Source organism: Diabrotica undecimpunctata, chromosome 10, assembly GCF_040954645.1.
Source record: "Diabrotica undecimpunctata isolate CICGRU chromosome 10, icDiaUnde3, whole genome shotgun sequence".
Taxonomy (NCBI): domain Eukaryota; kingdom Metazoa; phylum Arthropoda; class Insecta; order Coleoptera; family Chrysomelidae; genus Diabrotica; species Diabrotica undecimpunctata.
In genome coordinates, this window is record NC_092812.1 from 44595528 (window position 1) to 44621749 (window position 26222).

At 36.9% G+C, this 26222-nt stretch overlaps 1 protein-coding gene across 16 annotated transcripts in view; it reads right to left on the reverse strand.

Annotated features, from left to right (window-relative positions):
• The window catches only part of bt (projectin protein bent), a 105983-nt gene that overhangs the window by 3202 nt on the left and 76559 nt on the right, over positions 1–26222 (reverse strand). For 14 of the 16 annotated variants that reach the window (XM_072545705.1, XM_072545695.1, XM_072545702.1 and 11 more), the window contains 25 exons: positions 22351–23547; positions 21347–21955; positions 20983–21285; positions 20070–20818; positions 19857–19992; positions 18913–19800; positions 17464–18045; positions 17108–17410; positions 15101–16870; positions 14757–15038; positions 14326–14631; positions 13689–13991; positions 11858–13630; positions 11084–11801; positions 9873–10618; positions 9500–9802; positions 9108–9386; positions 8926–9031; positions 8670–8875; positions 8153–8613; positions 3397–7966; positions 1861–3334; positions 1576–1802; positions 1083–1373; positions 271–945 (listed from right to left, as the gene is read on the reverse strand). In XM_072545705.1, coding sequence (XP_072401806.1) covers positions 271–945; positions 1083–1373; positions 1576–1802; positions 1861–3334; positions 3397–7966; positions 8153–8613; positions 8670–8875; positions 8926–9031; positions 9108–9386; positions 9500–9802; positions 9873–10618; positions 11084–11801; positions 11858–13630; positions 13689–13991; positions 14326–14631; positions 14757–15038; positions 15101–16870; positions 17108–17410; positions 17464–18045; positions 18913–19800; positions 19857–19992; positions 20070–20818; positions 20983–21285; positions 21347–21955; positions 22351–23547 — 19257 coding nt within the window. The remainder of the gene's footprint in view (positions 1–270; positions 946–1082; positions 1374–1575; positions 1803–1860; positions 3335–3396; positions 7967–8152; positions 8614–8669; positions 8876–8925; positions 9032–9107; positions 9387–9499; positions 9803–9872; positions 10619–11083; positions 11802–11857; positions 13631–13688; positions 13992–14325; positions 14632–14756; positions 15039–15100; positions 16871–17107; positions 17411–17463; positions 18046–18912; positions 19801–19856; positions 19993–20069; positions 20819–20982; positions 21286–21346; positions 21956–22350; positions 23548–26222) is intronic. The other 2 variants (XM_072545700.1, XM_072545697.1) reach the window with 2 other exon arrangements.

A 26222-nucleotide genomic window follows, 5' to 3' on the forward strand; every position in this document is an offset into this window, starting at 1 on the left:
AATTAATTACGTGAAGACTGCTATTACCAAACAAAAATTGAAAAAAAGGACGTAAGAGAATAAACTAATACATGAAATAGAGACACAAAATTAAAATCTAGCAGAAACAAATGAAAATACTACCAGCTTCTGTCGAGCTTTAGTTGATTTATGTAGCTTAGTTTGCCAAATGCTGTTCAAGGTAATAAATGTTATAAGTAGTTCGAAATGTTTCTGATAAACTTTATTACATAAAAATTACAAGAAACGATCATAAATTGGCGTACTTACGTGCTAATTCTTTAGTTGCGCTTCTTGATCTATTTGGACTTCCAGTAGAATCTAATCTACCATATTTTCTAGGCGTCCTTTTGTCTCCATCTCCGACACTGAGTGTGGATGAAGAATGCGCTAAACTATTTGTGCTAGGATTGTTAGATTTCGGTTGTAGAGGGTGAGGATTTGATGAGGGTATTGGTTTTCGTATAGTTACAGGAATTGGAGCTGGCTTTATTGAATGTTCAATGTACTTTCTGTCTCCTGAATAGAGTAATTTGTTGGCTAGTTCGTGTTGTTCTGGTGTGCTGCTTTGTCCTTCTACAATAACTACACAAGATGTTTCGTCTACGCCGTGTTCGTTGGTAGCAACGCATGTGTATTTTCCAGAATCGGAAGGTCTGCATCCGACGATTTCCATAGTGATTACACCATCTGAGTGAGACATAGAATATTCGTATTTGCTAAGCTCACGTTTTTCTTTATACCATTTGACTGTCGGGAATGGTTTACCACTTAAGCAACACAACAGTTTGCAAGTATCACGCTCTTGCATAACACGGGGTCGGAGTAAGAAAGTAAAGCTTGGTGCACATTCTTTTTCTTCTCGCCATAACGTGTATGGTAATGGCTCTCTTCGTCTAATAACTGGAGCTTCTGATTTGTATTCAGGTACAACTTTAGGCAATGCTAAAACAAAAAATAAAATCAGTATTTCGAATCTAGATATAACAGCTCACTATTTCAAAATAATCTTTTTTGAGAAAGACACCAGAAAACAGTTTCAGAACCTTTTTAAACAAGTTAGTCATTTCATAAATACTTACGTTGAACATTTAGGAATACTACTTCTTCCCTAGCTCCATAGTGATTTTCTGCCCTAATAATGTACTCTCCTCTATCTTGGAGCCTAGCTCTGTTTATTACAAAGTAATAATCATCTCCAGCATATCGTTTCATAAATTTAACGCTCTGTCTCAATTCTACGTTATTGTGATACCAACTGACTGTAGCTGCAGCAACACCAATAACTCTACAATAGAATTTAACACTTTGTCCTTCATAGCAGAATGCACTTTGTGGTTTGATGACGAATCTGGGTGCTGCCTGTCTTCGGTCTATAACAAATAAAAATATAACTTGTTATTTTGTTTATATATATAAATTATTATTATGATTATTACTCTTATATTCTATTTGATATAATCTGATTCATGTATGATAATATTAACAATAATAGTTTATGAGTTACTCAGTTATGAGATACAGATTTTCAAAAAAAAAATTGTTCCACATAGTAAGATAAATAAATGTTCTTACCGAAGTATGCATCGTGTATTTTATATTTGTCTATTAATAGTTTTCTTAGAGACGAGTACTCTGAAAGTCGTCCAATTGGTAGAGCAAATGAATCCCAAGCATCATATTTAGCACGGATCTTATCACGCATACGGATATATCTGGATCGGTCAATAACTTCAGTTCTATCGCTATGGTCTCCACTGAGCCATGAATGTAGCAGACATTCTTGAGCTGTCATACGTTTCCTAAAATTGAAAAAGTTTTAATAGTAATTCCAAGTAGTTATATAGCCAATTGTCTTACTCTTTATTTTTAAGTAGTAGTCTGCGAATAAAGTCTTTTCCTTCTTCCGAGACGTTAACGAATGCTTCTTCGTCGAAGTCCCAGTCACAAGCCTTAACATTCTTTAGAGTTTCAATGTCGTTTTCACCAGCAAACGGCGACAATCCACTTAATAGTACATAACCCAATACTCCTACAGCCCACATATCTGTATAGAATCCTACAGGTTCTCTTTCAACGATTTCAGGTGCTGCAAATTCTGCTGTACCTGTTGAAATCTTTACAATTTCATTTGGATCAAGTTTGGTTGCTAATCCAAAGTCGATGAGTTTAATATTGGTGCTCTTTCGTGTCTGACACATAATATTCTCAGGTTTGATATCTAGATGAATAATATTTCTTTCGTGCATATGCTTGATAGCTTCACAAATTTGTCTCATGTAATTGATAACTTCAGCTTCAGACATTTGGTAACCTTCTGCAGTTATTCTTTCAAATAGCTCACCACCAGATAGGAATTCATAAATAAGAACCATTTCATCGTCATCTTCGAATGCATCGTGAAGATTAATAAGTTTAGGATGGTGTAATTGGTTCATGATGTCGATTTCTTTCCTTATAAGCTCTTTCTCCATTGCGTGTGATACTGGAATGAATTTAGCTGCGAATATGTTTCCAGTTTTACGTTCCCGACAACGATGTACAACTCCAAAGGCTCCAGTGCCGATTTCTTCAAGAACATCATAGTCATCATATACTGATTTAGTTTTGATTTCAACTGGTTGTGGGACAAATTTAGAGTAAATGTCAAATACGTAATTATCATAATCTTTAACTGGTTCTTTGTGAGATTCACGGATTTTCTTTCCAGTTTCATCAACCTCATACTTCCTCTTTTCAACCTTCTTTTTAATGGTATCTTTCATAGTTATAATACTGCTGAGGTCTGAAGCATCGGAACGACCATATATGTTCTCAGCATATACTCTGAATTCGTATTGATGTCCAGGTGTTAGTCCATTTACTGCTATTGTAGTCAGTCTTGTGTTTCCTACTCTTATCCATGTGGATAATGGATGTTCACGTCTTTCTACAAGATAATTTGTGATATTGCTACCACCGTCCCATACAGGTGCTTTCCAGTTGAGTGCCAAAGAGTCGTGACCAATATTATCAGCCGCAGGGAAACGTGGTGGATCTGGACGATCAGCGATTTGAATCTTAATAATAGCAGTATCTTGTCCAAGTTCGTTTTCTGCTGTTACTCTGTAAGGTCCACTATCTAATTTACTTGCATCTCTAATGGTAAGAATGGCATGTCTGTCTTTAACTTCGACATGATAATGTCCTCCTGATTCAATTACTTCACCTTCTCTGACCCATGTAATCTTTGGTCTTGGGAAACCGGTGAATGGAATCTTAATAACAACATTTTCACCTTTGTCAAAGTAAGCCGAGTCGCGGAAGCGTGGAGGAATGTTCAGTTTTGGAGCAGCTAAAAAACGAAAGAGATCAAATTAATATTTAAAAAATACGTGATTTGTAATAATAACTTACTCATAATTAACAATTCTGCGCGTGTAGATTTTATACCAGCTTTATTGACTGCTCTACACACGTATTCATCAGCATCTTCACCAAATACGTCATGTATAATAAGATGATGTACTTCTCCTTCACTGTAAATATGATACCTTGAACCACTAGTGATTTCTCTAGCACCTTTGTACCAAGTAATATGAGGAGCTGGATTTCCAGTGATGGTACATTCAAATTTAGCATTGTGATTTTGTATGCATTGGGCGTTCTTAAGAGGCTTGATAATTTCTGGAGGTGTAGCAGCAAGTGGATCTTTAATTTCTACACTGTTGGATGCACTAGAGGATGGTGAAATACCGGCTATATTTTGGGCGAATACTCGGAACTCGTATTGACGACCTTCAATCAGATTTGGAATATTAATTTGGTTTGGTAAACATATGGAAACATTAACACGTTGCCATGTTGAGCTTCCAACTTCACATTTGTCGATCCAGTAACCCTGTATGCGAGCTCCTCCATCATTTTCAGGTTTAGCCCATTCAAGATTAACAAAGTCTCCACCAACTTGTGTAACTTTAGGTATTCCAGGTGGTCGTGGTGGATCAAATGGAGCTCTGGCTTTAATTGGATTAACTCCTTCAAGCGGTGGTCCTGCACCGTTGTCATTAACAGCCATTACTCTAAACAGATATTCTTGTCCTTCAGTAAGACCTTGTACAGTAAAGTTAGTATCCTTACAAGAGCTAGAAACGGTGATCCAGTGGGTTCCCAAAACATCTTTTCTTTCAACAACATAGTGAGTAACTCTTAATCCACCATCGTAGCTTGGAGGTTTCCAAGCGAGTCTACAAGTGTGCTTGGTAATCTCTGTAGTTTCCAAAGGACCATTTGGTGGCCCAGGTAAACCTGTGATATATACTGAAAAGTTACCAGATGCACTTCCACTATCATTTTTAACAGTTAAGTTATAATTGCCAGCATCATTCTTGTTAATATCTTTAATAAATATGATAATGTAATCGTCGAATACCGTGTATCTAATATGGGTGGAATCGTCAACATTTTGTCCATTTTTAGACAAAGTAACATCAAGTGGTTGGTCCCCAGAGTAATAGATCTTAATCTTCGTATTATCACCTTCGGCCAAATATAGGTTATCTGGAATACGTTCAATTCTTGGCGGTGTTCCAATCTTCAGACGGGCTGTAGTTGTGACAGCTCCTAAAGTATTACTAGCTTCGCAAGTGTAATCACCTTCGTCAATTCCAAGAAGATCAGATATGTGAAGGAATGCAGTGCCTCCTTTAACTTCAGTTCTAAATCTACCACCAATTTTTATTTCACGTCCATTTTTAATCCATCTAAAGGATGGCTCAGGTTTACCAGATGCTTCACATTCAAGCGTAACTGATTTTCCAAGTGGTGCAGATGTGTTATTAAGACGACGCACCCAGTCTGGTTTTTCGCCTCCAAGAACTTCACAAACCTTAACAGGTGTAGTGCAGTTACTTGGCTCACTCTTACCAGCTGAATTGACGGCGTAAATTCTAAACTCATATTCTGATTTATCCATAAGATTCAAAACCGTGTAGTTGTTGTCAGTAACGTTGTAATCATTGCATTTAGTCCATAAGGGAGATCCAATTTCTCTCTTTTCAATGATATATCCTGTTATCCTGGAACCTCCATCACTAGTTGGTGATTCCCAAGTAAGATCGACGTAGCCTTTACCGACGTTAATTACTTTAGGATTGCGTGGAGGCGATGGTACGTTGTATTTACCTTTAAGTTTGAATGTAGCTGAAGAAGCTGATGGTTTACCAAAGCCAGCAGCGTTCTTTGCGCGAACTCTAAATTCGTATTCATGCCCGCTTGTTAGGTTGAACAGATCGAAGTGTGTATCTTTAATGAGATAAGTGCTTGCACTCTGCCAATGGGTATCGTGGGCGACATCTCTATACTCGAGTTTGTATCCTTGTATACGTGAGCCTCCATCGTTATTAGGTCTATCCCATGCAAGATATATTGTTGATGAATCCCAGTCAGTTACTCTAGGTGCACCAGGTGCATCAGGAACTGTGAATGGATATTTAGCTGTAACTGGTTCTGTGCTTTCCAAAGGTTCACTAATACCATACTGGTTTTCAGCTCTGATTCTAAAACTGTATTTCTTATTTGGTTCTAAGCTCATTACATCGTAGTGAGTATTGCGTACGAAACTGCTGACTTTAACCCAAATACCATTGGTGTCAAGTTTCTCAACAATATAGTTGGTAATCGGTGAACCACCGTCATCTGTTGGTGGTCTCCATGCAAGAGAACAGTTATCAGGTGTAACATCTGAAATATCAAGTGGACCTTGAGGTGGTAATGGTCTGTCTACTACTAAAACTCTGCAAGATGCAGAATCTGAACCTTCCGAATTTGTCAGTTTAATAGTGTAACTACCTGTGTCTGATCGTTTAGCTGATTTATTTACAAATACAGAAGTAATATCTGTAGTTTCCATTTTAATTCTGCTGTCAGCTATAACATCATCTCCATTAATGGACCAAGATGCTCTGGGTTTAGGTGTAGCAGTAAATGGAACTGTGATCTTTAGTTCTTCGCCAGCAATGACAATCATGTCTCGTATACTCAAATCAGAAGTGATCTTTGGTGCACTTGGAGCAGCTCTAGCACATATGGCGTCGGAAGCGGAACTCCAAGGTCCTTGTCCGGCAGCATTTATGGCAGCTACTCTGAATTCATATTCATGATTTTCAATTAGGTTAATAACTTTAAGAGTTGTATCAGGAACTTGAGCGTGGCAAGCTTTTGTCCACTTATCTTCAGTAATCAATCGTTTTTCTACTACATAGCCTGTAATGGGTGAACCACCATCATGTCTTGGCTTCGACCAAGTAATAGTAATAGAATCTTCAGTGGTTTCAATACCTCTTGGTGCTCCAGGTGCTCCTGGAGGATCAAATGGATGTCTTGCTTTAATGGGTTCAGAAGTTACAGCTGGCTCAGATTGTCCATATTGATTTTCAGCAATAACTCTGAAGTCATAATCTTTTCCAAGTGTAAGATTGCGTATTCTAACAAATGGAACAGTGACATAACTGCTCACTTTAGACCATGTTTGTGATTTAGCTTCCTTCTTTTCAATAATGTAATTTGTGATATCAGCACCACCATTATCTTTAGGTGGTTGCCAATAAAGTGTGAGAGCGTCTCCAGCAAATTCATCAGCTCTAAGATTTTCAGGTTTGCCAGGCCTATCTAATACTTTTACGTTTATTGTTGCGGTATCGAAACCAGATGGGTTCTTTAATTGCAATCTATACTGACCACTATCTGATCTCTTTGAATTCTTAACAATAATACTAGCGTAATCATCGGCTAATTGTGGGAATACTCTTGTATCCGATTCATCGAGAAGTTTATCATTAGCAAACCATGAAGCTGTAGGTTTAGGGAATCCAACGTATGGTACATGAATACTGAAATCTTCACCAGCTCTAACCGTAATGTCGCGAACACCTCCCAAGTCCATGCGAGGTTTGTTAGGTTGTTCTTCCACTTTAATATTGCTGCTTGGTTTACTAGGTTCAGATCTACCTACATCATTAACAGCAATGAGTCTGAATTGATATGTTTCACCTTCGTTTAAGTTAGGAACTGTATACACGGTGTCATTTACTGGAGTAGCATTTACATCTGTCCATTTATCAGAATCAATAGGCCGTTTTTGAACAACGTAGCCTCTAATTTTAGATCCACCATCATTTCTTGGTGGCCTCCAAGATAGTGTAACACTATCTTTGGTAATACGGTCAGCTTTAGGTGGTTCGGGAGCATCAGGTACGAATCGTTGCGTTTGAGCAATGATTGGTTCAGTTGGTTCACTAGGTTCACCAGGACCTGCTTCGTTGACAGCAACAACACGGAATTCATATTTATTACCTTCTCTTAAGTCTTGTACCGTATATTGAGTGTTTGGTGTAGGGTAAGTGTTAACTTTGACCCAGTCTCCACCTCTTTCACGTTTTTCTACATAATAACCAGTAATTGGCTTTCCACCAGTAGATATTGGTGGGTTCCACTTAAGAGAACAAGTAGAGGCTGAATAGCCAGTAACTTGTGGCTTACTTGGTGCTCCTGGAGGATCAAATGGACTCTTGGCAATAACTGGTTTACCTTCTAATGGTTCTGATACACCATATATATTTTCAGCACGAACCCTAAATACATATTTCTTTCCTTCTGTTAAACCTCGAGCTGTAAATGAAGGTCTTGGACAGAATCCTGGGCATGGGCGCCAGCTGTCAGTTCCGTATTCGCTTACTTCGACAATATAACCAGTTAAATCACCACCTCCGTCATCATCAGGTGGATTCCACGACAGTGAGATTGTATCTTGTGTTGTTGAAGTATATTGTAGTGGACCTTTAGGCATTCCAGGTTTATCTACAACAATTACTTGGATATCTGCCTCATCTGTACCATATTCGTTAGATGCTTTAATGGTATAAGTGCCTGTGTCATCTCTATTTGATACTTCGACACGAAGTCTAGTGTGTTCACTGTTGGTTTCAGTCTACAAACAAAAGTTTTATTTAATTATTTTGTCACTAATTGTTTCAATATCAATTTATTAAAGTCTTAAATATTTTAGGTAAATATGAAAATAGATAACTTAATAGCGCTTTAGATACATTCATTTAGAGTAAAAGAAGTATAAGTAAATCTTATCAATGAAGTCAAAAGTCATTCAATTACTTACGTATACTCTGTTGGACTCTGGTACAGTAATCTTGTTTTTGCTCCATTCGCATTTTGGTGCCGGTGCTCCAGATAATGGAATATTAATATTAATAGGTTCTCCAGCTCGAACTTTGATCTTGCGTCCAATGATACCATCGAGCCACAATTTGGGTTTCTCTTTCATAGGTTTAGCCGTAAATGTATTAGAAGCATCGCTTGGCTTACCAGCACCAGCAGCATTGACTGCAGATACTCGGTATTCATATTGGTGACCTTCTTGTACCTTGTCGTCATAATATTCAGTATTTCTATTGGGTTCCTTATTGAGTTTTACCCATCGTCCAGTAGCTCTGTCACGACGTTCAATATCGTAACCAATAATAGGAGATCCTCCGTTGCTGATAGGAGCAGACCATTTGATTTTAATATGATCCTTATCACTATCTACTAATTCCGGTTTGCCTGGTTTTCCAGGTACATCTAAAAGAAAAGTATGTTGATAATACTATGTTTATTGAGAAAAAACAGTTATTTACCGTATTGATTTTTGGCTACAATGGGTTTGTCAGTCTCTAATGGATCTGAGCGACCTTGCATATTTTCAGCAAATACTCTAAATTCGTATTTGGTTCCTTCTAGCAACCTTGGTACTATGGCATGCTGATATTTAGGGTTCACATAGTTAACAGCCGGTACCCATCCACCGCCATGTGTTAAGTCCCGTTTCTCGATTACATAACCACTAAAACGTTAAAATTTAAATTTATACCAAATAAAAAAATTGAAACTTACGTTATTTCGCTGCCACCATTGTCTTTGGGTGCTTTCCAAGAGAGTGTGACACTCTGGGCAGTTACTTCTTCATATTCTATCGGTTTCTGTGGAGGTCCAGGGCGATCTAACACAAAAACGAAACAGTAATTATGTAAACACTAACAATAATATTTATTAAGTTATTTCGGTAAAAAGCTTACCCAATACTGTAACTTGGAATGATCCTTCGTCAATACCAGAACTGTTCTTCAACAAAATATGATACAAACCACTGTCTGAACGTTTTGCATTAACCGTATGAATCGTTGTGTGATATCCAATTGATGTTACAGTAGTACGCTCATCAGCAGTTAAAGGTTTGCTTCCTACGGTCCATGTTACCTCTGGGCATGGTTCCCCAATAAAGTCTACATCGATATGTAAAATAAGTCCAGCTTTAATGCGTATGTCGTTAAGAGGCGTCTTAATTTTGGGTGCCACTAAAAGAGAATATTATTCTGAATCTGACAATTCAACAAAATATAAGTAATCTTTCAATAATAAGTTTTTTCCTTCACTAAATTTATTGATAACATTTTAGAAATATACTTACAAAATCTGGCTTTAGCTGTGACTAAATCAGATGGTTCAGAGGGTTCGCTCTGACCGGCAGTGTTAGTGGCTATAACTCTAAACTCATATTCTTGTCCTTCTGTTAAGTCAGGTACTGTAGCATTATTTTTACTTGCTGGCACATGTACAGCGTTGGTCCAATATGGACTTCCCTTTTCTTTCTTTTGGATAATGTATCCAGTGATGGGAGATCCACCATCGCTCTTGGGTGGATTCCATTCCAGGTCGACATGATCTTTGTCCCAGTCGGTAACGGCTGGTTTACCAGGTGCACTTGGTTCATCTGTAATTTTAGAGTTATTATATATATGAAATAATGTAGGTACTTGAGAGAATATGCTATAAAGTCTTACCGAATTCATTTTTGGCGATAATACTTTTTGGTGTTTCAAGTGGTTCTGATTCACCGACAGCATTAACAGCTTTAACTCTGAAGTAATATTCTTTTCGGTGAATTAATCTTGTAATGTCGTGAGACGTAATAGTAGCCATTCCCGCATCGGACCAAGTACCACGTGATACGTCCATTTTTTCCACAATGTAATGCAAAATAGGAGATCCACCGTCATCCAATGGTATCTTCCAACTGAGTCTTGCACTGTCTTTAGTAACACTGCTGACATCTAGTGGAGGTTGTGGTGGACTAGGTCTATCTATTACAGTAACTTGTGCAGAGGCAGTAAAGCTACCCAAATCATTCGTGAGGGTTAATGTATATCTTCCAGCATCTGATCTTAAAGATGAAGAAACATCGAAGGAAACTTTGTTGTTGTATACAGCCATATCAATTCTGTCACTTGATTTTATTTCTTTGCCATTAACAGTCCACTTAGCTGTAGGCTTGGGAGATGCTTCAATTGGAATGGTCCATCCAAACCGTTGTCCAGCCTTAACAGTAATATCTTCAAGCAGATTCTTGTTGAATGTTGGAGCTTGGAATCTAGGTTTGGCAATAACTGGAAGACTTGCTTCACTAGGATCACTGTGTCCTCCTTTATTGACAGCGATTACTCTGAATTCGTATTCTTCTCCTTCAACTAAATTAGGTACTGTAGCTTTAGTAGTATTACCAGGAACTTCACAGGCTCTTTCCCAAGTTCTGAAAAAATTAATGGTGTATATAGTTTTCTTCTAATTTATTATTACATAAATAAATGTATTCATGAGACATTTTATAAACTACTCTACGTATATGATAATAATAAAAGATAGTCCTTATTAGAGGGATAAAGAAAAAAAAATCCGAAAAATCGAGTGAAAAATCACACATATTTAAAGACCAAAAATTAAGGTAGAAATAAGTACGAAAGTAACCTAACACCGTAAAAAAGTGATATAGGAAATCAAAATGTGGCCAATAAACTGTATAGGAGAATAAATATGCTCAGAAGTGTTTCTGATCATACAACTTTAAATTTATACAAATTATTAAATACAGATTAATATTTTTCCAATCCAAACCGAAAATCAAGAGTGAGAAATATATGTAAATAATTAAAGAACAGAAAATAGCCAGTTCTGGACATTTTGCATATAAATTATTTAAATATGGTAATCTACATACCCATGTCTAGGTCTTTTTTCAATGATATATTCTGTAATTGGTGCTCCCCCGTCTTTTTTAGGAGGACTCCATTCAAGATCCACATGATCTTTATCCCAATCTGTAGCTTGTGGAACTCCAGGCCTGTCTGGTTTTGTAAATGGATCCTTAGCAGTAATAGGTTCAGTTGTTAATAGTGGAGCAGATTCTCCTTCTTTATTGACTGCTTTGACTCTAAATTGGTAATCGTGTCCCTCTGACAAATGATCAACTCGCATGGAGGTACCTATTGCTTCTCCACATGGTACCCATCTCATATTTTCAGTATCAAGTTTTTCTACAGTGTAATGTGTGATTTCTGAACCACCGTTATCTTTGGGTGGTTTCCAATGAAGTGTCATTGAGCTCTTAGTAACATTATCAGCTCGAAGAGGACCTTCCGGTGGAGTGGGAACGTCAAGTACTGTGACTTTAACTGTTGCTTCATCTTTACCATTAACATTTTTAACAGTAAGGGTGTATGGTCCACTATCTGATCTTTTAGCATCTGTAATTTTAATACTAGTTTTGTAGTTTTCATTAACGATTTTGACACGATCGTTGTTGAAAAGAATGTCATCTTTATGCTTCCATTCTTTAGACGGAGGAGGTTCTCCAATGACTGGTACATTGTATTCAATTGAAGAACCCACTTTAATCTTAAGGTCCGCGAAGAAATTCCTGTCGATCTTTGGAGCAACTAAAAACAGAACAAAAATTGGAATATACTAATAACGCAAAAAGTTTTATACTTACGATTTTTGGGTCTAGCAACATGGATTTTAGATGCGTCACTTGGTTCTCCCGGACCTGCTTTATTAACCGCCCTGATTCTGAACTCGTAAGGTGTGCCTTCAATAAGGTCTTTAACTTTACCTTTAGGTACATCCCCTTCAACTTCAGCACATTTTTCCCAGTTGGGATTATATTTGTCACGTTTTTCTATAACATATCCTGTAATTGGTGAACCACCATCGTTTTCTGGTTTATCCCATTTAAGCTCCACGAAATCTTTGTCATAATCGATAATCTCTGGGGCAGATGTTTTTCCAGGTTGGTCAAATGGATTTTTAGCTTCAACTGCTTGAGTAGTTTGAAGAGGTTCTGATTTTCCTTGTCTGTTGACTGCTCTTACCCTGAACTTATATTTGTGTCCAGGCACTAAACCATCTACAGCTAAAGATGTTTCAGGTCCGTCAGTTTCACCGGCTTGTACCCAGCGACCTGTAGCTTCGTCCATCTTCTCGACGATATATCTCTCTACTGGTTGTCCACCATCGTCAGCTGGTGGTCTCCAGCTAAGTTTAGCACCATTAGCGTGGACATCTGATACTTTAAGGGGTCCACCTGGTGGACTTGGTACGTCTAATACGATTACTTCAACTTCAGCAATATCTTTTCCATTAACGTTTTCTGCTGTAATAGTATAAGTTCCGGATTCGGCACGTGTTGCATTTTTGACATTTATTTTTGTATTATACTCTCCATGTTGTACTTTCATTCCGTCGCCACTCTTCAGTTCTTTATTTTTAATCAACCATTTAGTGGTAGGCATTGGCTCACCAGACACCTTAACGTCAAAGCCAAAGTTTTGTCCAGCACGGATTTTAACATCATTGAGGTTAGTTCTGTCAATCTTTGGTGCCAAATTGCGTGGCTTAGCAATAATAGTTGGTGTTTCATTACTAGCATCACCAGGACCTGCGGCATTTACAGCCCTCACACGGAATTGGTAAGGTTGACCTTCAATAAGATCTGGCACAGTAGCTTTAAGTTGGTCACCGGGAACTTCCAGCGCCTTTTCCCAGTCTCCAAATTTATCTTTCTTTTCAATAATATAACCAGTTACTGGTGAACCTCCATCATCTTTAGGTGGAGTCCAAGCCAAATCGACATGATCTTTATCCCAATCTGTTGCTTTAAGGTGTCCAGGTGCTCCTGGTTCATCAAATGGATTTTTAGCAACTATTGCCTGTTCAGTTTCGAGTGGTTTAGATTCTCCTTCAGCATTAACAGCAGCCACTCTGAATTTGTATTCATGTCCAGGAGTGAGTCCAGTTACTTCGAAGTTAGGTTCTGTAGATCTTCCACATGGAACCCAGCATCCAGTTTCTGGATCCATTTTGTCAACTTGATAATATTCAATGGGAGTTCCACCATCATCTTTAGGTCTCTTCCATTTAAGTTTGCATCCATTTTTGTTAACATCGGATACTTGAAGTGGTCCTTGAGGTGGTGTGGGTTTATCAGTAACCGTTACGTTAATAACATGTGTGTCTTTTCCGGAACTGTTTGAAGCTGTAACTTTGTATTCACCAGTGTCATCTCTGTTTACTGGACGAATGGCTATCTTAGTATTATAATCAACGTTGTCAATTGTTGTGCGGTTATCATTTTTAAGAACTCCACCGTTGAATCGCCATTCCACAGACGGTGGGGGTTCACCGATGATGTTAGCTTCAAATTTAAGAGGTGATCCAGCGGAAATTGTGACATCGTGTAGATAACGTCTGTCAATTTTAGGTGCCACTGAAAATAAAAATGAAAGTTAAAAAAAATTGAAACAATTGTAATAGATTAAACTTACAGAATCTTGGTTTAGCAACAAATGTTTTGCTAGCGTCGGACGGAGGACTCAATCCAGCTTCATTAACTGCTATTACTCTAAACTGATATTCATTTCCTTCAATTAAACCTGGAATTGTGGCCGATGGCTTGGGAGTAGTAGTTTCCAAAGCTTTTTCCCAAATAGGACTGTATTTGTCTTTAATCTCAATGATATAGCCGGTAATAGGGGAACCTCCATCTGATATTGGTTCTGCCCATTTAAGATCTACGTGATTAGCAGACCAATCTTCTGGTTCTGGTGTACCAGGTCTTCCAGCAGTAGCTAAAATTTTAAAATACATATGAATATTTTTTATTTGGGTAGTATTACAGAGAAGAAAAATTCAAAGTTGTTTGATGATGATAGCAATAATGATATTAGATTTTACTACATGTGTAATTACATTTAGTAAAGTGCTTCGTATTTCGAAAAATAATTTGATACAGTAATAAATGCTAAATTAATAAAGATAATAAAGAATAGAGAAATCGATGGCAAATATATTCATATCATTGAAAATTTGTAACTCACTTTCATGGATAACATAAAAATTGGAAATTATATTACACCCCAAAGAGGGTCAGAATATAAAAAAATAAGAAGTTTTATAACTTACTGTAAGGATCTTTAGCTACAATGGTTCCGAGAGTCTCAAGAGGTTCAGATTCACCCTCTTTATTAACTGCTTTAACTCTAAATTTATATTCATGTCCAGGAGTAAGACCATCGACTTTCATTTCTGGTACAGCACCAGTAGTTTTGCCAACTGGTAGCCATATTCCAGTTTCTGGATCGAACTTTTCAACAACATAGTTTTCAATTGGTTCTCCACCGTCATCTTTGGGTTTCTTCCATTTTAATGTACAGCCGTCCTTGTGAACATCTGATACTTCCAGAGGCCCTTCGGGTTGTCCTGGCTTCGCTGCAAACAAATATTTAAAAGTTATTAGTGGTCCATAATGACATAGCTATTTATAAATGTACATTATTATTAACTTTAAATAAATACTTTATTTCTAGTAATATAATAATGTGTATTTTACTTACAAACAACGGTAATTTCGATTTCTGCCTGATCTTGGCCAAATTTGTTTGTAGCAACAATTTTATACACTCCAGTGTCCTTACGTTCGGGTTTATCGTTGAAGAACTTGGAGTTGTATGGGATATTATCAATGCGTTTATGGGAGGTTTGGATTAAAGTTCTGTCGTCTTGGTACCATGAAACATCGGGCGCTGGTTCTCCACTGATCTTGACATCAATGTAGATTGGTTCACCTTCCTTTACTGTTAGGTTGTTCAGGTTTCGGCGATCAATCTTTGGAGCCACTGAATAAAAAAGTTAAAGATAATAATCATGGTAATTATATAAATATCAAATGTTTACTTACATCGTCTGGGCTTCGTAATAACAGACTTGGATGCTTGACTTGGCTCGCCAGGACCTGCGGCATTAACAGCTCTCACTCTAAACTCGTACTCAACTCCTTCATCTAGATTATCAGCAGTGCCCTTTGTTTCATATGGTCCAGTTTCTCCAGCTTTGGTCCATTTTGGTGATCCTTTCTCCCGTTTTTCAATAATATATCCAGTGATTGGAGATCCACCATCATTCGCAGGTGGAGTCCATCTTAGGTCAACACGGTCTTTGTCCCAATCTGTGACTTCAGGTTGGCCAGGAGCTCCCGGTTCATCAAATGGATTCTTGGCTACTATCGTTTGATCTGCTTCTAAAGGTTCTGATTCACCTTCTGCGTTAACAGCTGATACTCTAAATTTATATTCTTGACCTGGTTCTAAGTTATTAAGTTCAATTTTAGGATCTTTGGTTCTACCTGCAGGTACCCATCTTCCGGTAGCTGTATCAAGTTTTTCTACAGCGTAGTATTCAATAGGAACACCACCGTCATCTTGAGGAGGATTCCATTTAAGAGTACAGCCTTCTTTGTGTACATCACTGATTTTAAGTGGACCTTCAGGTTTAGAAGGTTTATCCAAAACTTTAATTTCGATACTGGCTTCATCTCTTCCAGAATCATTTTCAGCTTTTAGAGTTAGGGTACCAGTATGTTCTCTCTTTAAAACCCCTATTACCAATTTGGTTCTGTAATCTTCGAGATCTACAGTAATATCATCTCTATTCTCAATGCGAGCTTTGTTGAGGAACCAAGTCTTGGTCGGTGGTGGTTCACCACTAACTTTGACATCTAATCTGATATGCTGACCAGCACGAACTGTAAAATCTTTAAGGTTTGTGCGATCAATCTTGGGTGGAACGAATCGATCTTTAGCAGTAATTGTTTCTGATGGAGGCGAGGGTTTGCTGTCACCTCCTTTGTTGACAGCTTTAACTCTGAATTGGTATTTTTGTCCTTCTTGCAAATCAGGAACCTTAGCTTCTGTTTTATTACCCGGAACTTCGAGAGCTTTCTGCCATTTTCCGGTAATAGGATCTTTCTTTTCTATGATGTATTTCTCAACTGGTGCACCACCATCATTTTTAGGTGGGGTCCATTTAAGATCAGCATGTTTCTTACTCCAGTCTTTTATTTCTGGTTTGCCAGGAGCATCAGGTTCGGTGTATGGATTCTTAGCTGTGGTTGGAACATCAGTTACTAAAGGTTCTGATTCACCTTCAGAATTCACAGCTTTTACTCTGAACTGATAATCTTTTCCTTCATTAAGGCCGGTAACATCTGCTTCTGGCGTTTTTGTCGTAGTTACTGGCACCCATCGTCCGCTTTCAACGTCCATACGTTCAACTACATATCCGGTAATAGGTTCACCTCCATCATCTTCAGGAGGTTCCCATTTAAGTTTACAACCTTCTGCGGTAACATCTGATACTTTCAGAGGGCCTTTAGGTTTGGTAGGTTTAGCAATAACTTGGAGTTCTACTTCCACAGTATCTACTCCAGAATCGTTTCTGGCAGTAACGGTATAGGTAGCAGTGTCGCTTCGTTGAACGTTCTTCATTATGAAGCAGGTGTGGTAATCTTCGTTATCAATCTTAATTCTATCGTTGTTTCTTAAAGTCTGCTCTTTTAAAGTCCATGTAACAACTGGAGCAGGTTCACCTTTAACATCTGCTTCCAGACGCAATAATTGTCCTGTACGTAGTACTTTTTTATTCAGGTTCTTACGGTCGATCTTTGGTGCCACTAAAGTAGAAAAAAAGGTTTAGATAAGTACTCTTTAAAACATTTTTATTCAATATTTTATTTTGTTGCTTGAAAAATATTAAAAACTTGTAATGTTTGCTTAAAGTATCTACTCACACAAATTGTTAAGAAAGAATAGTAACTATTTTACCATTTTTCTTTTGATGTGTATCCTAATTTTAGTTTCAATAACTCTGAGAAATTAACAAATTATAAAAAGTTTTTGGTTTTACTTACGGAATCTTGGTTTGGCTATAACTGGTTTAGATGGATCGCTAGGTTCGCTAGGACCTGCTTTGTTTACGGCAACAATACGGAATTCATATTCATGTCCTTCTTCTACGGCTTCGACTCTGCCAGTAGTTCTATCTCCAGGAACAGTTGCTGCATCTACCCAGCCACGACCAGCTTTATCGTGCATTTGAATAATATATTTTTGAATTGGTGCTCCTCCGTCACTCACTGGAGGCCTCCATGCAAGTTCAACAAAGTCCTTGTCCCAATCTTTGAGATCTGGGCGGCCAGGTTTACCAGGTTCATCTACAAATATGTCATATATATTTTTTGATTCTGTTATTTACATAGAAACTTACCAAATGGATTTTTAGCAATAATAGTTTTCTCAGTTTCTAGTGGTTCAGATTCTCCTTCTTTGTTTACAGCTTTAACTCTAAATTTATAAGGTTTACCTTCTTGGAGACCAGTTATGTTAGCTTCAGGTTCGTTGCTTCGACCACAAGGTATCCATTGTCCAGTAAGTGGATCCAGTTTTTCAATTTCGTAATGATCAATAGGAGAGCCACCGTCATCTTCTGGTTTTTTCCATTTAAGTTTACATCCATGTTTGGTTACATCACTAACTTCAAGTGGACCCTTTGGTGCCTTGGGTTTACCAAGAACCGAAATATCGATTTCAGCTTGATCCTCACCCACTTCGTTCTTAGCAATAATTGTATATTTGCCAGAATGAAGACGTTTAGATTTAAGAACAAAGAATTTAGTATTGTAATCCACATTATCAATTCGAATTTCATCAGTTGATTGAATTTCTTGGCCATTGAATAACCAGGTAACCTTCGGTGGTGGTTCACCTTGAATGTTGATATCTAAACTGATAGATAGACCAGCTTTAATGGTCATTGGTTTAAGGTTGGTTCGGTCAATAAGTGGTTTAACTGAAAGATAATGGAACAATATTAATTAGATGATATTTTAAAAGTAATAATATTGAACACATAAATACGGTCGACTATCGATAATTTGACACTCGCGAATTTGTTTAAGTTTTTCTTAAGTCTTTTTCTCGTTTCCTTGAAAATATTCTATAAATAAAATAAAATCAAAAAGAGAAATCAAACGTGTCTCCTAAAATTTGCGAAACAAACAGCTGGATAAATCATAATATCAAAACAAAAATCTAATACCGTCGTTATGAAATAAAATCAATATAAATTGGTCCCCTCAGAAATTTGAAGTTAAAGGAATTATATCATGTCCGCTGACGTTCAATAATTTTAAGTCGGGGTTTCCCTACTCTGTATAATTTGAACTCTTGTTCATTTACATACATGTAAATACATATACATATACTAACTATGGAGAGTTAACATTTAAGGAATATGTTTGCAGTGCTCTAATTAATGCTGAACTGTTTGATTTGGATAAGAAGCAACAAGATATCTTACAAGTTACGATTTCTTCTCAGCTCTTACTACTATAGAAAATTCATCAGACGATGACAGATATAAGTTGCTTACTCAAAAGATAATTACGGACTTGTTTTTAAAATAAGAATTTGTTCATCATTATACAAATTTTTGAAATAATAAATCAAGAATTATAATCAAACTCATTTTTTAGTTGAAATTTTCCCATCCCTCGTGGTTATTTGAACTGCTGTTCTTATGAACCGTTGGTACTTTAAACTCTTTCTCTGGTCTCTTGAGTTTTAAATTATCGAAAATCAACTGTAATATATAATTAAAAGTGATATGACCGCTTTGGTCAAATAATAAAAAATAAATAATAGTAAGAATACTTACGGAACCTAGCCTTAGCAGTATGCCAGTTGGTTTGTTCAGAAGGTTCAGAGGGACCTGCTTTATTGACAGCTCTCACACGGAACTTATATTGGTTACCTTCTTCAAGTTTTGGTACGGTTCCGTTACATTGAGGCCCAACTTCTGCTACTTTAACAAATTGTCCTCCAAATTTATCCATGGCTTCAATAATATAACCAGTAATTGGAGATCCACCATCTCTAACTGGTTTGTCCCATTTAAGTTTAACAGATCTTTCATCCCAGTCAACAATTTCCGGTAAACCGGGAGGTGCGGGGATGTCATATGGGTTTTTAGCATGTATAGATGCATCTGATTCGAGAGGTTCTGATTCACCTTCTTCGTTAACAGCTTTGACTCTAAAGTTGTACTTTTTGTTGGGTTCCAGACCAGTTATTTCATGGTCTGTCTTGTCCGCATCTACAAATCCTGCTGGTACCCAACGTCCAGTTTGAACATCTTGTTTTTCAATTACGTAACCAGTTATTGGCAAACCTCCATCGTCTTTGGGTTTATCCCATTTAAGTTTGCAGCCTTCTTTATGAACATCGGAAACCTCAAGAGGCCCTTCAGGTTTTCCTGGTTTGTCTAAGATAATAACCTCTACAGTGGCTTCATCAAAACCAGAATTATTTTCTGCTTTAAGAGTGTAAGTTCCTGTATCTTTTCTTCTTGTATCACTTAATTGAAGTTTTGTATTATAATCTTCGTTTTCTATCTTGACATTACCACCATTTTCAAGTGGTTTGTGAGCGAAACTCCATGTGCAAACCGGTGGAGGCTCACCTTTGACGTCTACGTCAAATTTGACAAGTTGTCCGGCACGTACTTTAACAGTGTGTAGTTTTTCACGATTGATCAGTGGACGTACTAAAACATGACAATCACAAAAAATAAACAAACACTAAAAATACACAAATACTTACAATGCCTAGCTTTAGCAATGTGTGGATTAGTTGCGTCACTAGGTTCTCCTGGACCAGCCTTATTAACAGCTCGTACACGGAATTGATAGGTGTTTCCTTCTTTAAGTCCAGGTACTCGGGCCTCACAAGAAGGAGACTTTAAAAAACAACAATATAATTAAAGATTGGCTAAACGTAATATCAAATAATTCAATTTTTTTAGAATATACTTACGTCTGTAGAAAGGATTTCATCCCAAGATGTTGAGAACTTTTCTTTTTTCTCAATGACATAGCCAGTAATAGGTGCTCCTCCACTGCTTTTTGGAGCAGTCCATTTTAAATCAACGCGATCAGCATCCCAGTCAGTAATTTCAGGTGTACCTGGTTTACCAGGAATATCGTAAGGATTTTTGGCAATTATTGAACCATCTGATTCTAGTGGTTCTGACTCTCCTTCATCGTTGATAGCTTTAACACGGAAGTCATATTCATGCCCCTCTTGTAAACCCTTAACATCCATTTCAGTGTCATTTGTTCTTCCAACTGGAACCCATCTGCCAGTTTGTTTGTCGTATTTCTCAACTTGATAACCGGTGATGGGTTTACCTCCATCATCCTCTGGTTTTTCCCATTTAAGTTTACAGCCACCTTTGGTAACATCTGTAACTTTAAGAGGACCTTTTGGTTTCGAAGGAGATGACAGTACTGTCACTTCAACTTCAGCTTCATCAAAGCCGTGTTCATTCACAGCTTTAATTTTGTAAAGACCGGTGTTCTTTCTAATAGAATTAGTAATATTGATCTTAGTATTGTAGTCGACATTTATTATTTCTATATTTCCCTCTGATTTTACTTCTTTGTCAATATGGAACCAAGTGCAAGTAGGAGCAGGTTCACCCTTAACATCAACATCGTACTTGATTGGTTTTCCGGCACGGACGGTGATAGGTTTGAGATTTGTCCTATCGATTCTAGGCTTAACTAAAATAAGAAATAAGTATTGTTGCGACAATTTTGCCTTATGGCATTTTAGTTTTTATCAAATTTTTCGTTTGGAAGTTATTGTGTAGATATAGAGTTTCTTTATAATATTGGATTATTTCTAACGAAATATTTGATAAAAATAAGGCACAGAGATAACTTACGTGCTCTATGTTTGATAATTTGCATTTGACTTGCATCTGATGGCGTACCACGACCAGCTTTGTTGACTGGTATTACGCGGAATTGGTATTCACCACGCTCTTTAAGGTCTTCGACGCGGGCTTCTAGTTGATCTGCAGGCACTTCAGTAGCTTTTTCCCAATCGGGTTTATATTTATCTTTCTTTTCAATGATGTATTTTTCAATTGGAGCACCACCGTCATCTTTAGGTGGTGTCCATCTAAGGTTAACTCCTTTGTTGTCATAATCGATTATTTCTGGAGTACCTGGTTTTCCAGCCGCGTCTAGAACGTTAAAAATAATATTAAAGTTTGTTTATTTATTATTATTAAGTAAATCTCTTACCGAATGGATTCTTAGCTACAATTGGTCTTTCAGAAACTAAAGGTTCGGAATCACCTTCAGCATTAACAGCTGTCACCCTGAATTTGTACTCAGATCCAGGTATAAGCCCAGTGACTTCGAATTCTCCTTTACCGTCAGGTGACATTCTGTCAGCAGGCAAACGACCAACACGTACCCATTTGCCTGTAGCCATATCCATCTTTTCAATTTCGTATTCTTTGATTGGACTACCTCCATCGTCTTCTGGTTTTTTCCAGCCAACTTTAGCTTTTTCTGCAGTCACATCAGATACAACTAAAGGTCCTTCAGGAGCTGCTGGTTTGCCCAATACAGTCAGTTCAACAGTTTCAGTATCCTTTCCGTTAATGTTTTCTATAGTGAGCGTGTATTTTCCTGAATCTTTACGAACAGAGTTTAAGAGTGTGAAGTCCGTATGGTAGTCGGAGTTTTCTATTTTGATACGTTCACTATTGGATAATGGAATGTCATCTCTCCACACCCATTTGACAGACGGTGGAGGTTCTCCCATAAAGTCAACTGCCCACTTATGAGTACGGCCAGCTTTTATAGTAACAGCTCTAAATGTTTCACGGTCAATTCTTGGTTTTACTGTAAAATAAAATCAGTATTTAACAATAACATCTACAGATAGAGATCTGTACGATATGTTGAAACGTCCTAATTCCGAAAATATTCAAAAATATTCGTAATTGCCTTGAAAAGCAATCTGATACCTGAAAATAATTATGAATTACAAACCGTATTTGGAGTTTTTAACCCGGAGGTGTAGTGAATCATCATATTTCCTCTAGAAAAACTATCCTATAAAATCCTGTTACAAAAGTAATAGGCAAAAGAAATTCTTGTTAAGAAAAAATAAAAAGTAGACCAAAATGAATGTAGTAACTATTTTGTGTATGTTTCAGCAATTATTAGTATTTGAAACAACGATATTTGCTTTAATAATATTAAAAAACACAAGCGAATCAAACAAAAAATCTTACAGTTTTTGTGTTTGCAGAGGTGGTTAGCTGTTGGTGCCGAAGGTGCACTAGGTCCTGCTTTATTGTGTGCTTTCACACGGAACTGATATACCATATTTTCTTTTAAACCAGGTACGACTACTTCGGGGGTAGCATCAGGCGTCTTCGCTACCTCAGTCCAATCAGCTGCAAATTTGTCTTTCATTTCAACTGTATAATGGCTGATGGGGCGTCCTCCATCGCTATCGGGTTTAGCCCATTTAAGGCTGGCACTCTTGTTATCGTAGTCAAAGATTTCTGGTTGTCCTGGTGCTCCGGGCTCGTCGTAAGGATTCTTAGCTAGAATAAAGTCATCGGTTTCCAAAGGTTCAGATTCTCCTTCTTTATTTTTAGCTCGAACTCTAAATTTGTATTTCTTTTTAGGTGTTAGGTTCTTAAATGTGAAGTTAGTTTCATCGGGACCAACTTCACCAGCAGGAATCCATCTTCCTGTATCCATGTCCATTTTTTCTAATATATAACCAGTTAGGTCAGTACCACCCATGTCTTCTGGTTTTTGCCATGCAACTTTAACGTGGTCCGCACGGATTTCCTCAATTTTCATAGCTTTGGGTGGGGTAGGTTTATCTAAAACAATAACTTCCGCCACGCCTTCACAAGTACCAGAGCTATTAGTAAGTACCAAACGATATTTTCCACTATCAGCTCTTGTACATCTGCGTACTGTAATAATAGTATTTCTGTCATATTTGTCGATAGTAATTCTTTCTTCTAAGTCGGGTTTGATTTCTTTTTTATCTAGGAACCATTGTACCTCGGGTTCTGGTTCACCCCCGTATTTAATATCATACTTTACAACTTGCCCCTTCTTGATAATAATACTGTTTAAGTCATTACCAATAATAAATGGTTTTACGAATCTACATTTGGCTATGATAGGTTTGGTAGGATCACTAGGTTCCCCTGGTCCAGCTTTATTAATAGCCCTTACTCTAAATTCGTACTGACTGTTCTCTTTGAGTTTAGGAACAGTTCCTTTCAGTTGGTCACCAGGTACTTCAACACCGGGTTTCCAATCTTTGGCGAATTTTTCCTTAAATTCAATAACGTAACCAGTAATAGGAGCTCCACCATCGCTGTCAGGTGTCTTCCAAGTAATATCTGCGTGATCAACATCCCAGTCAACTACTTCTACGTCTTTAGGCTTGCTGGCTTCATCTGAAATTTGGCTTTATTTATAGATCTTTCTTTTTAAAGTGTTGCTAACATCGTTCTTATCGTTGTTCTTTAGATGTACTCGTTTTTTGTTTATAAATATTGTTTTTTTATGTATTAAATATAGCCTAATTGATCAGTAAATTATATTATATGTTATGATAATAAATAAAGAATATGTATTTCATATAAAGTAGGTGCCACCTAGTGGCAGTCCCTACAGTAGGTACAGTAGGGATTTTGGCCTGTACAGAAAAATGTAAGTGGGTGTGTAGTAATATTGCACTTTGGTTGCATTGTTAATGTGTGTTGCAAAATCGTGCAGGACATGATGCTGATAGAATGACATTCAGGCATCAAATGTCCGAAAATCTTTTTAGGCTATAATAATAAAAAGACCTCCACTATAACAAAAATTATATATACTAAAATGATCGCATCTCAAGCTCTTTTGGCATTTGGATTTCCGGGTGAAGAAAGTTTCAGGGAGAACACCATTACAGGTTGGAAAAATCAGGATAGGGTCTTAACTAGTTAAGGGATACGAATTGTGGTATATAGGACAAGGAACACTAGGAGTGGATTTAGTATACTTGCTGATAGGGAAATGAAAGATAACGTAGTAGGAGTTGTAAGAACGAGTGATTGAATAACGTCAGTGAAATTAGTACTTGATAAAGAAGTGTTGAATGTTCGGTATGTATGTTCCTCAAGTTAGTCTGCGTAAAAATGAAAGAAAATCTTTCTATGGCAATTTACGAGACAATCCAGGAGAGGAGACTAGTCTTTGGAACTAGAAATAATGTTATAATTAGCAGCAGCATTGGATATGGCGATAGTTAACACGCTATCAAAAAAAGTTAATTTATCACATAAAAAAGAAACAGCATTTACTCTAAAATAGAATATTTCATTGCGAGAATAGAAGACATACATGAATATAATAACTGCAAGGTAATACTTAGTAAGACTGTGAGCCGATAATATAAGTTGCTTGTGTTAGACATCGAAGTAAAATTGAAACGAAACCAAAATATGAGCCAGGACTACAAAAAAGTGGTGGGTGTAAAAAGTGTGGAAGAAGATATATTTATGAAAAAATAGTAAAAAAAATAAGCAGAACACGAAAGGAAGTCCTAATATAATTTATGGAATATGGCTAGTATTATTATTATATAGAGCGTGAGAAAAGAGGCGGGACGGTCGAATATTTCGCGAATGAACGTCGAATCGATAACCTGAAAAATACGTATTCAATATGTTTGAAAAATCTATCGAATTACAACAAACAATACCCGCCCCCTCCAGCCACACCCACTAGAGCAGGGAGGTGGGAATTTGGGAGGGAAATTATTGATAGATTTATTGTGATACGCTAGAAAAATTATAGAAACGGTCTACTATCTCGAGAAACACACTTCCAAATGAAAAACCAAGAAGCACGTATTTAATATTTTTGGAAATTTTATCAAATGGCACCAAACATTCCCCCTCAACCCACTTCCTAAATAATAATCCGCGCACTCCCTAATAATAAATCTTATAATAAGAAATCACATTTTTTATTGCAGATTAGGATTAAACGTGAAAAGTAAACCTTTTATCTGATTTTTCTGTGATTACAGCACTAGAAGGCGCTAGAAAAACGTATACAGATCAGAATTCTGCAAACTAATTTTTATGGTACTGAATACAGTTTTTTAAGAATGTTTTGTAAAATCAGAATCTGCAATAAAAAATAGGGGTTCCTAATAAAGATTGCAAAGTTTGTCATGTTTGGCGTCATTCGATGGATTTTAAAAAAATATTAAATACGTGTTTTTCATTTGGAAGTATATTTCTTGAGTAATTAGACTGGTTCCATAATTTTCCTAGGGTATAAAGATAAATCGTTTTTTTCCGATTATGGCATCATCTATCAACAATTAGAAAAAATGTCTCGGATAAAAGTTACTTATTTTTACATAAGGAACCCAAATCTGCAATAAAAAAATGGGAGTTCCTATTTAAGACGTTAACGTGCCCCCACCTCAACCCCAGGGGGTGGGATGGGAAGTCGTACCCGTACCGCTTCTTTTTTCACACCCTGTATAATATTATTGACATACTTGGAAAACATTAGGGAAAGAATTTTAATAATAAAAATACCTCGTTGTAATCAAACTAGATGTGTGAAAAAAATAAATGGTGAGAAAACTATATAAACGTTAAATATTATTTTAGTGAGCCCACAATTATTAATCTTGAAAGAAAATATTTTTTTTAGATTTTTTCTTCTTTTGATGCCTATCTGTTTCAGAATGGTTTGTCGATGTTTTCATCTTATGGATGTCAACATTATTCATAAGCAGCAGTCAGGAACAAAAGGTAACTTAAAAACTCTTTACAACACTTAATGATAACTAACACCCCTTGATTTATCTAGTAAATTTAATTACGAATCAACCAATTTTACTTTTGATTTACAAATACAAAAACAAATGAACTACATTGTTTTACAAGAACTATGTTTAAAAACCATACATTGTTAATCACTGACAAATAATATGAACAAACAATAACATTACAATTAAACGAGAACATATAAAAAACGAATTCGAATGAACATAATATACAATTTTGCTGATTTTTCGTCCTGTTAATTAAATCCGCTTGTTAGCAACACTAAGGACAAAATT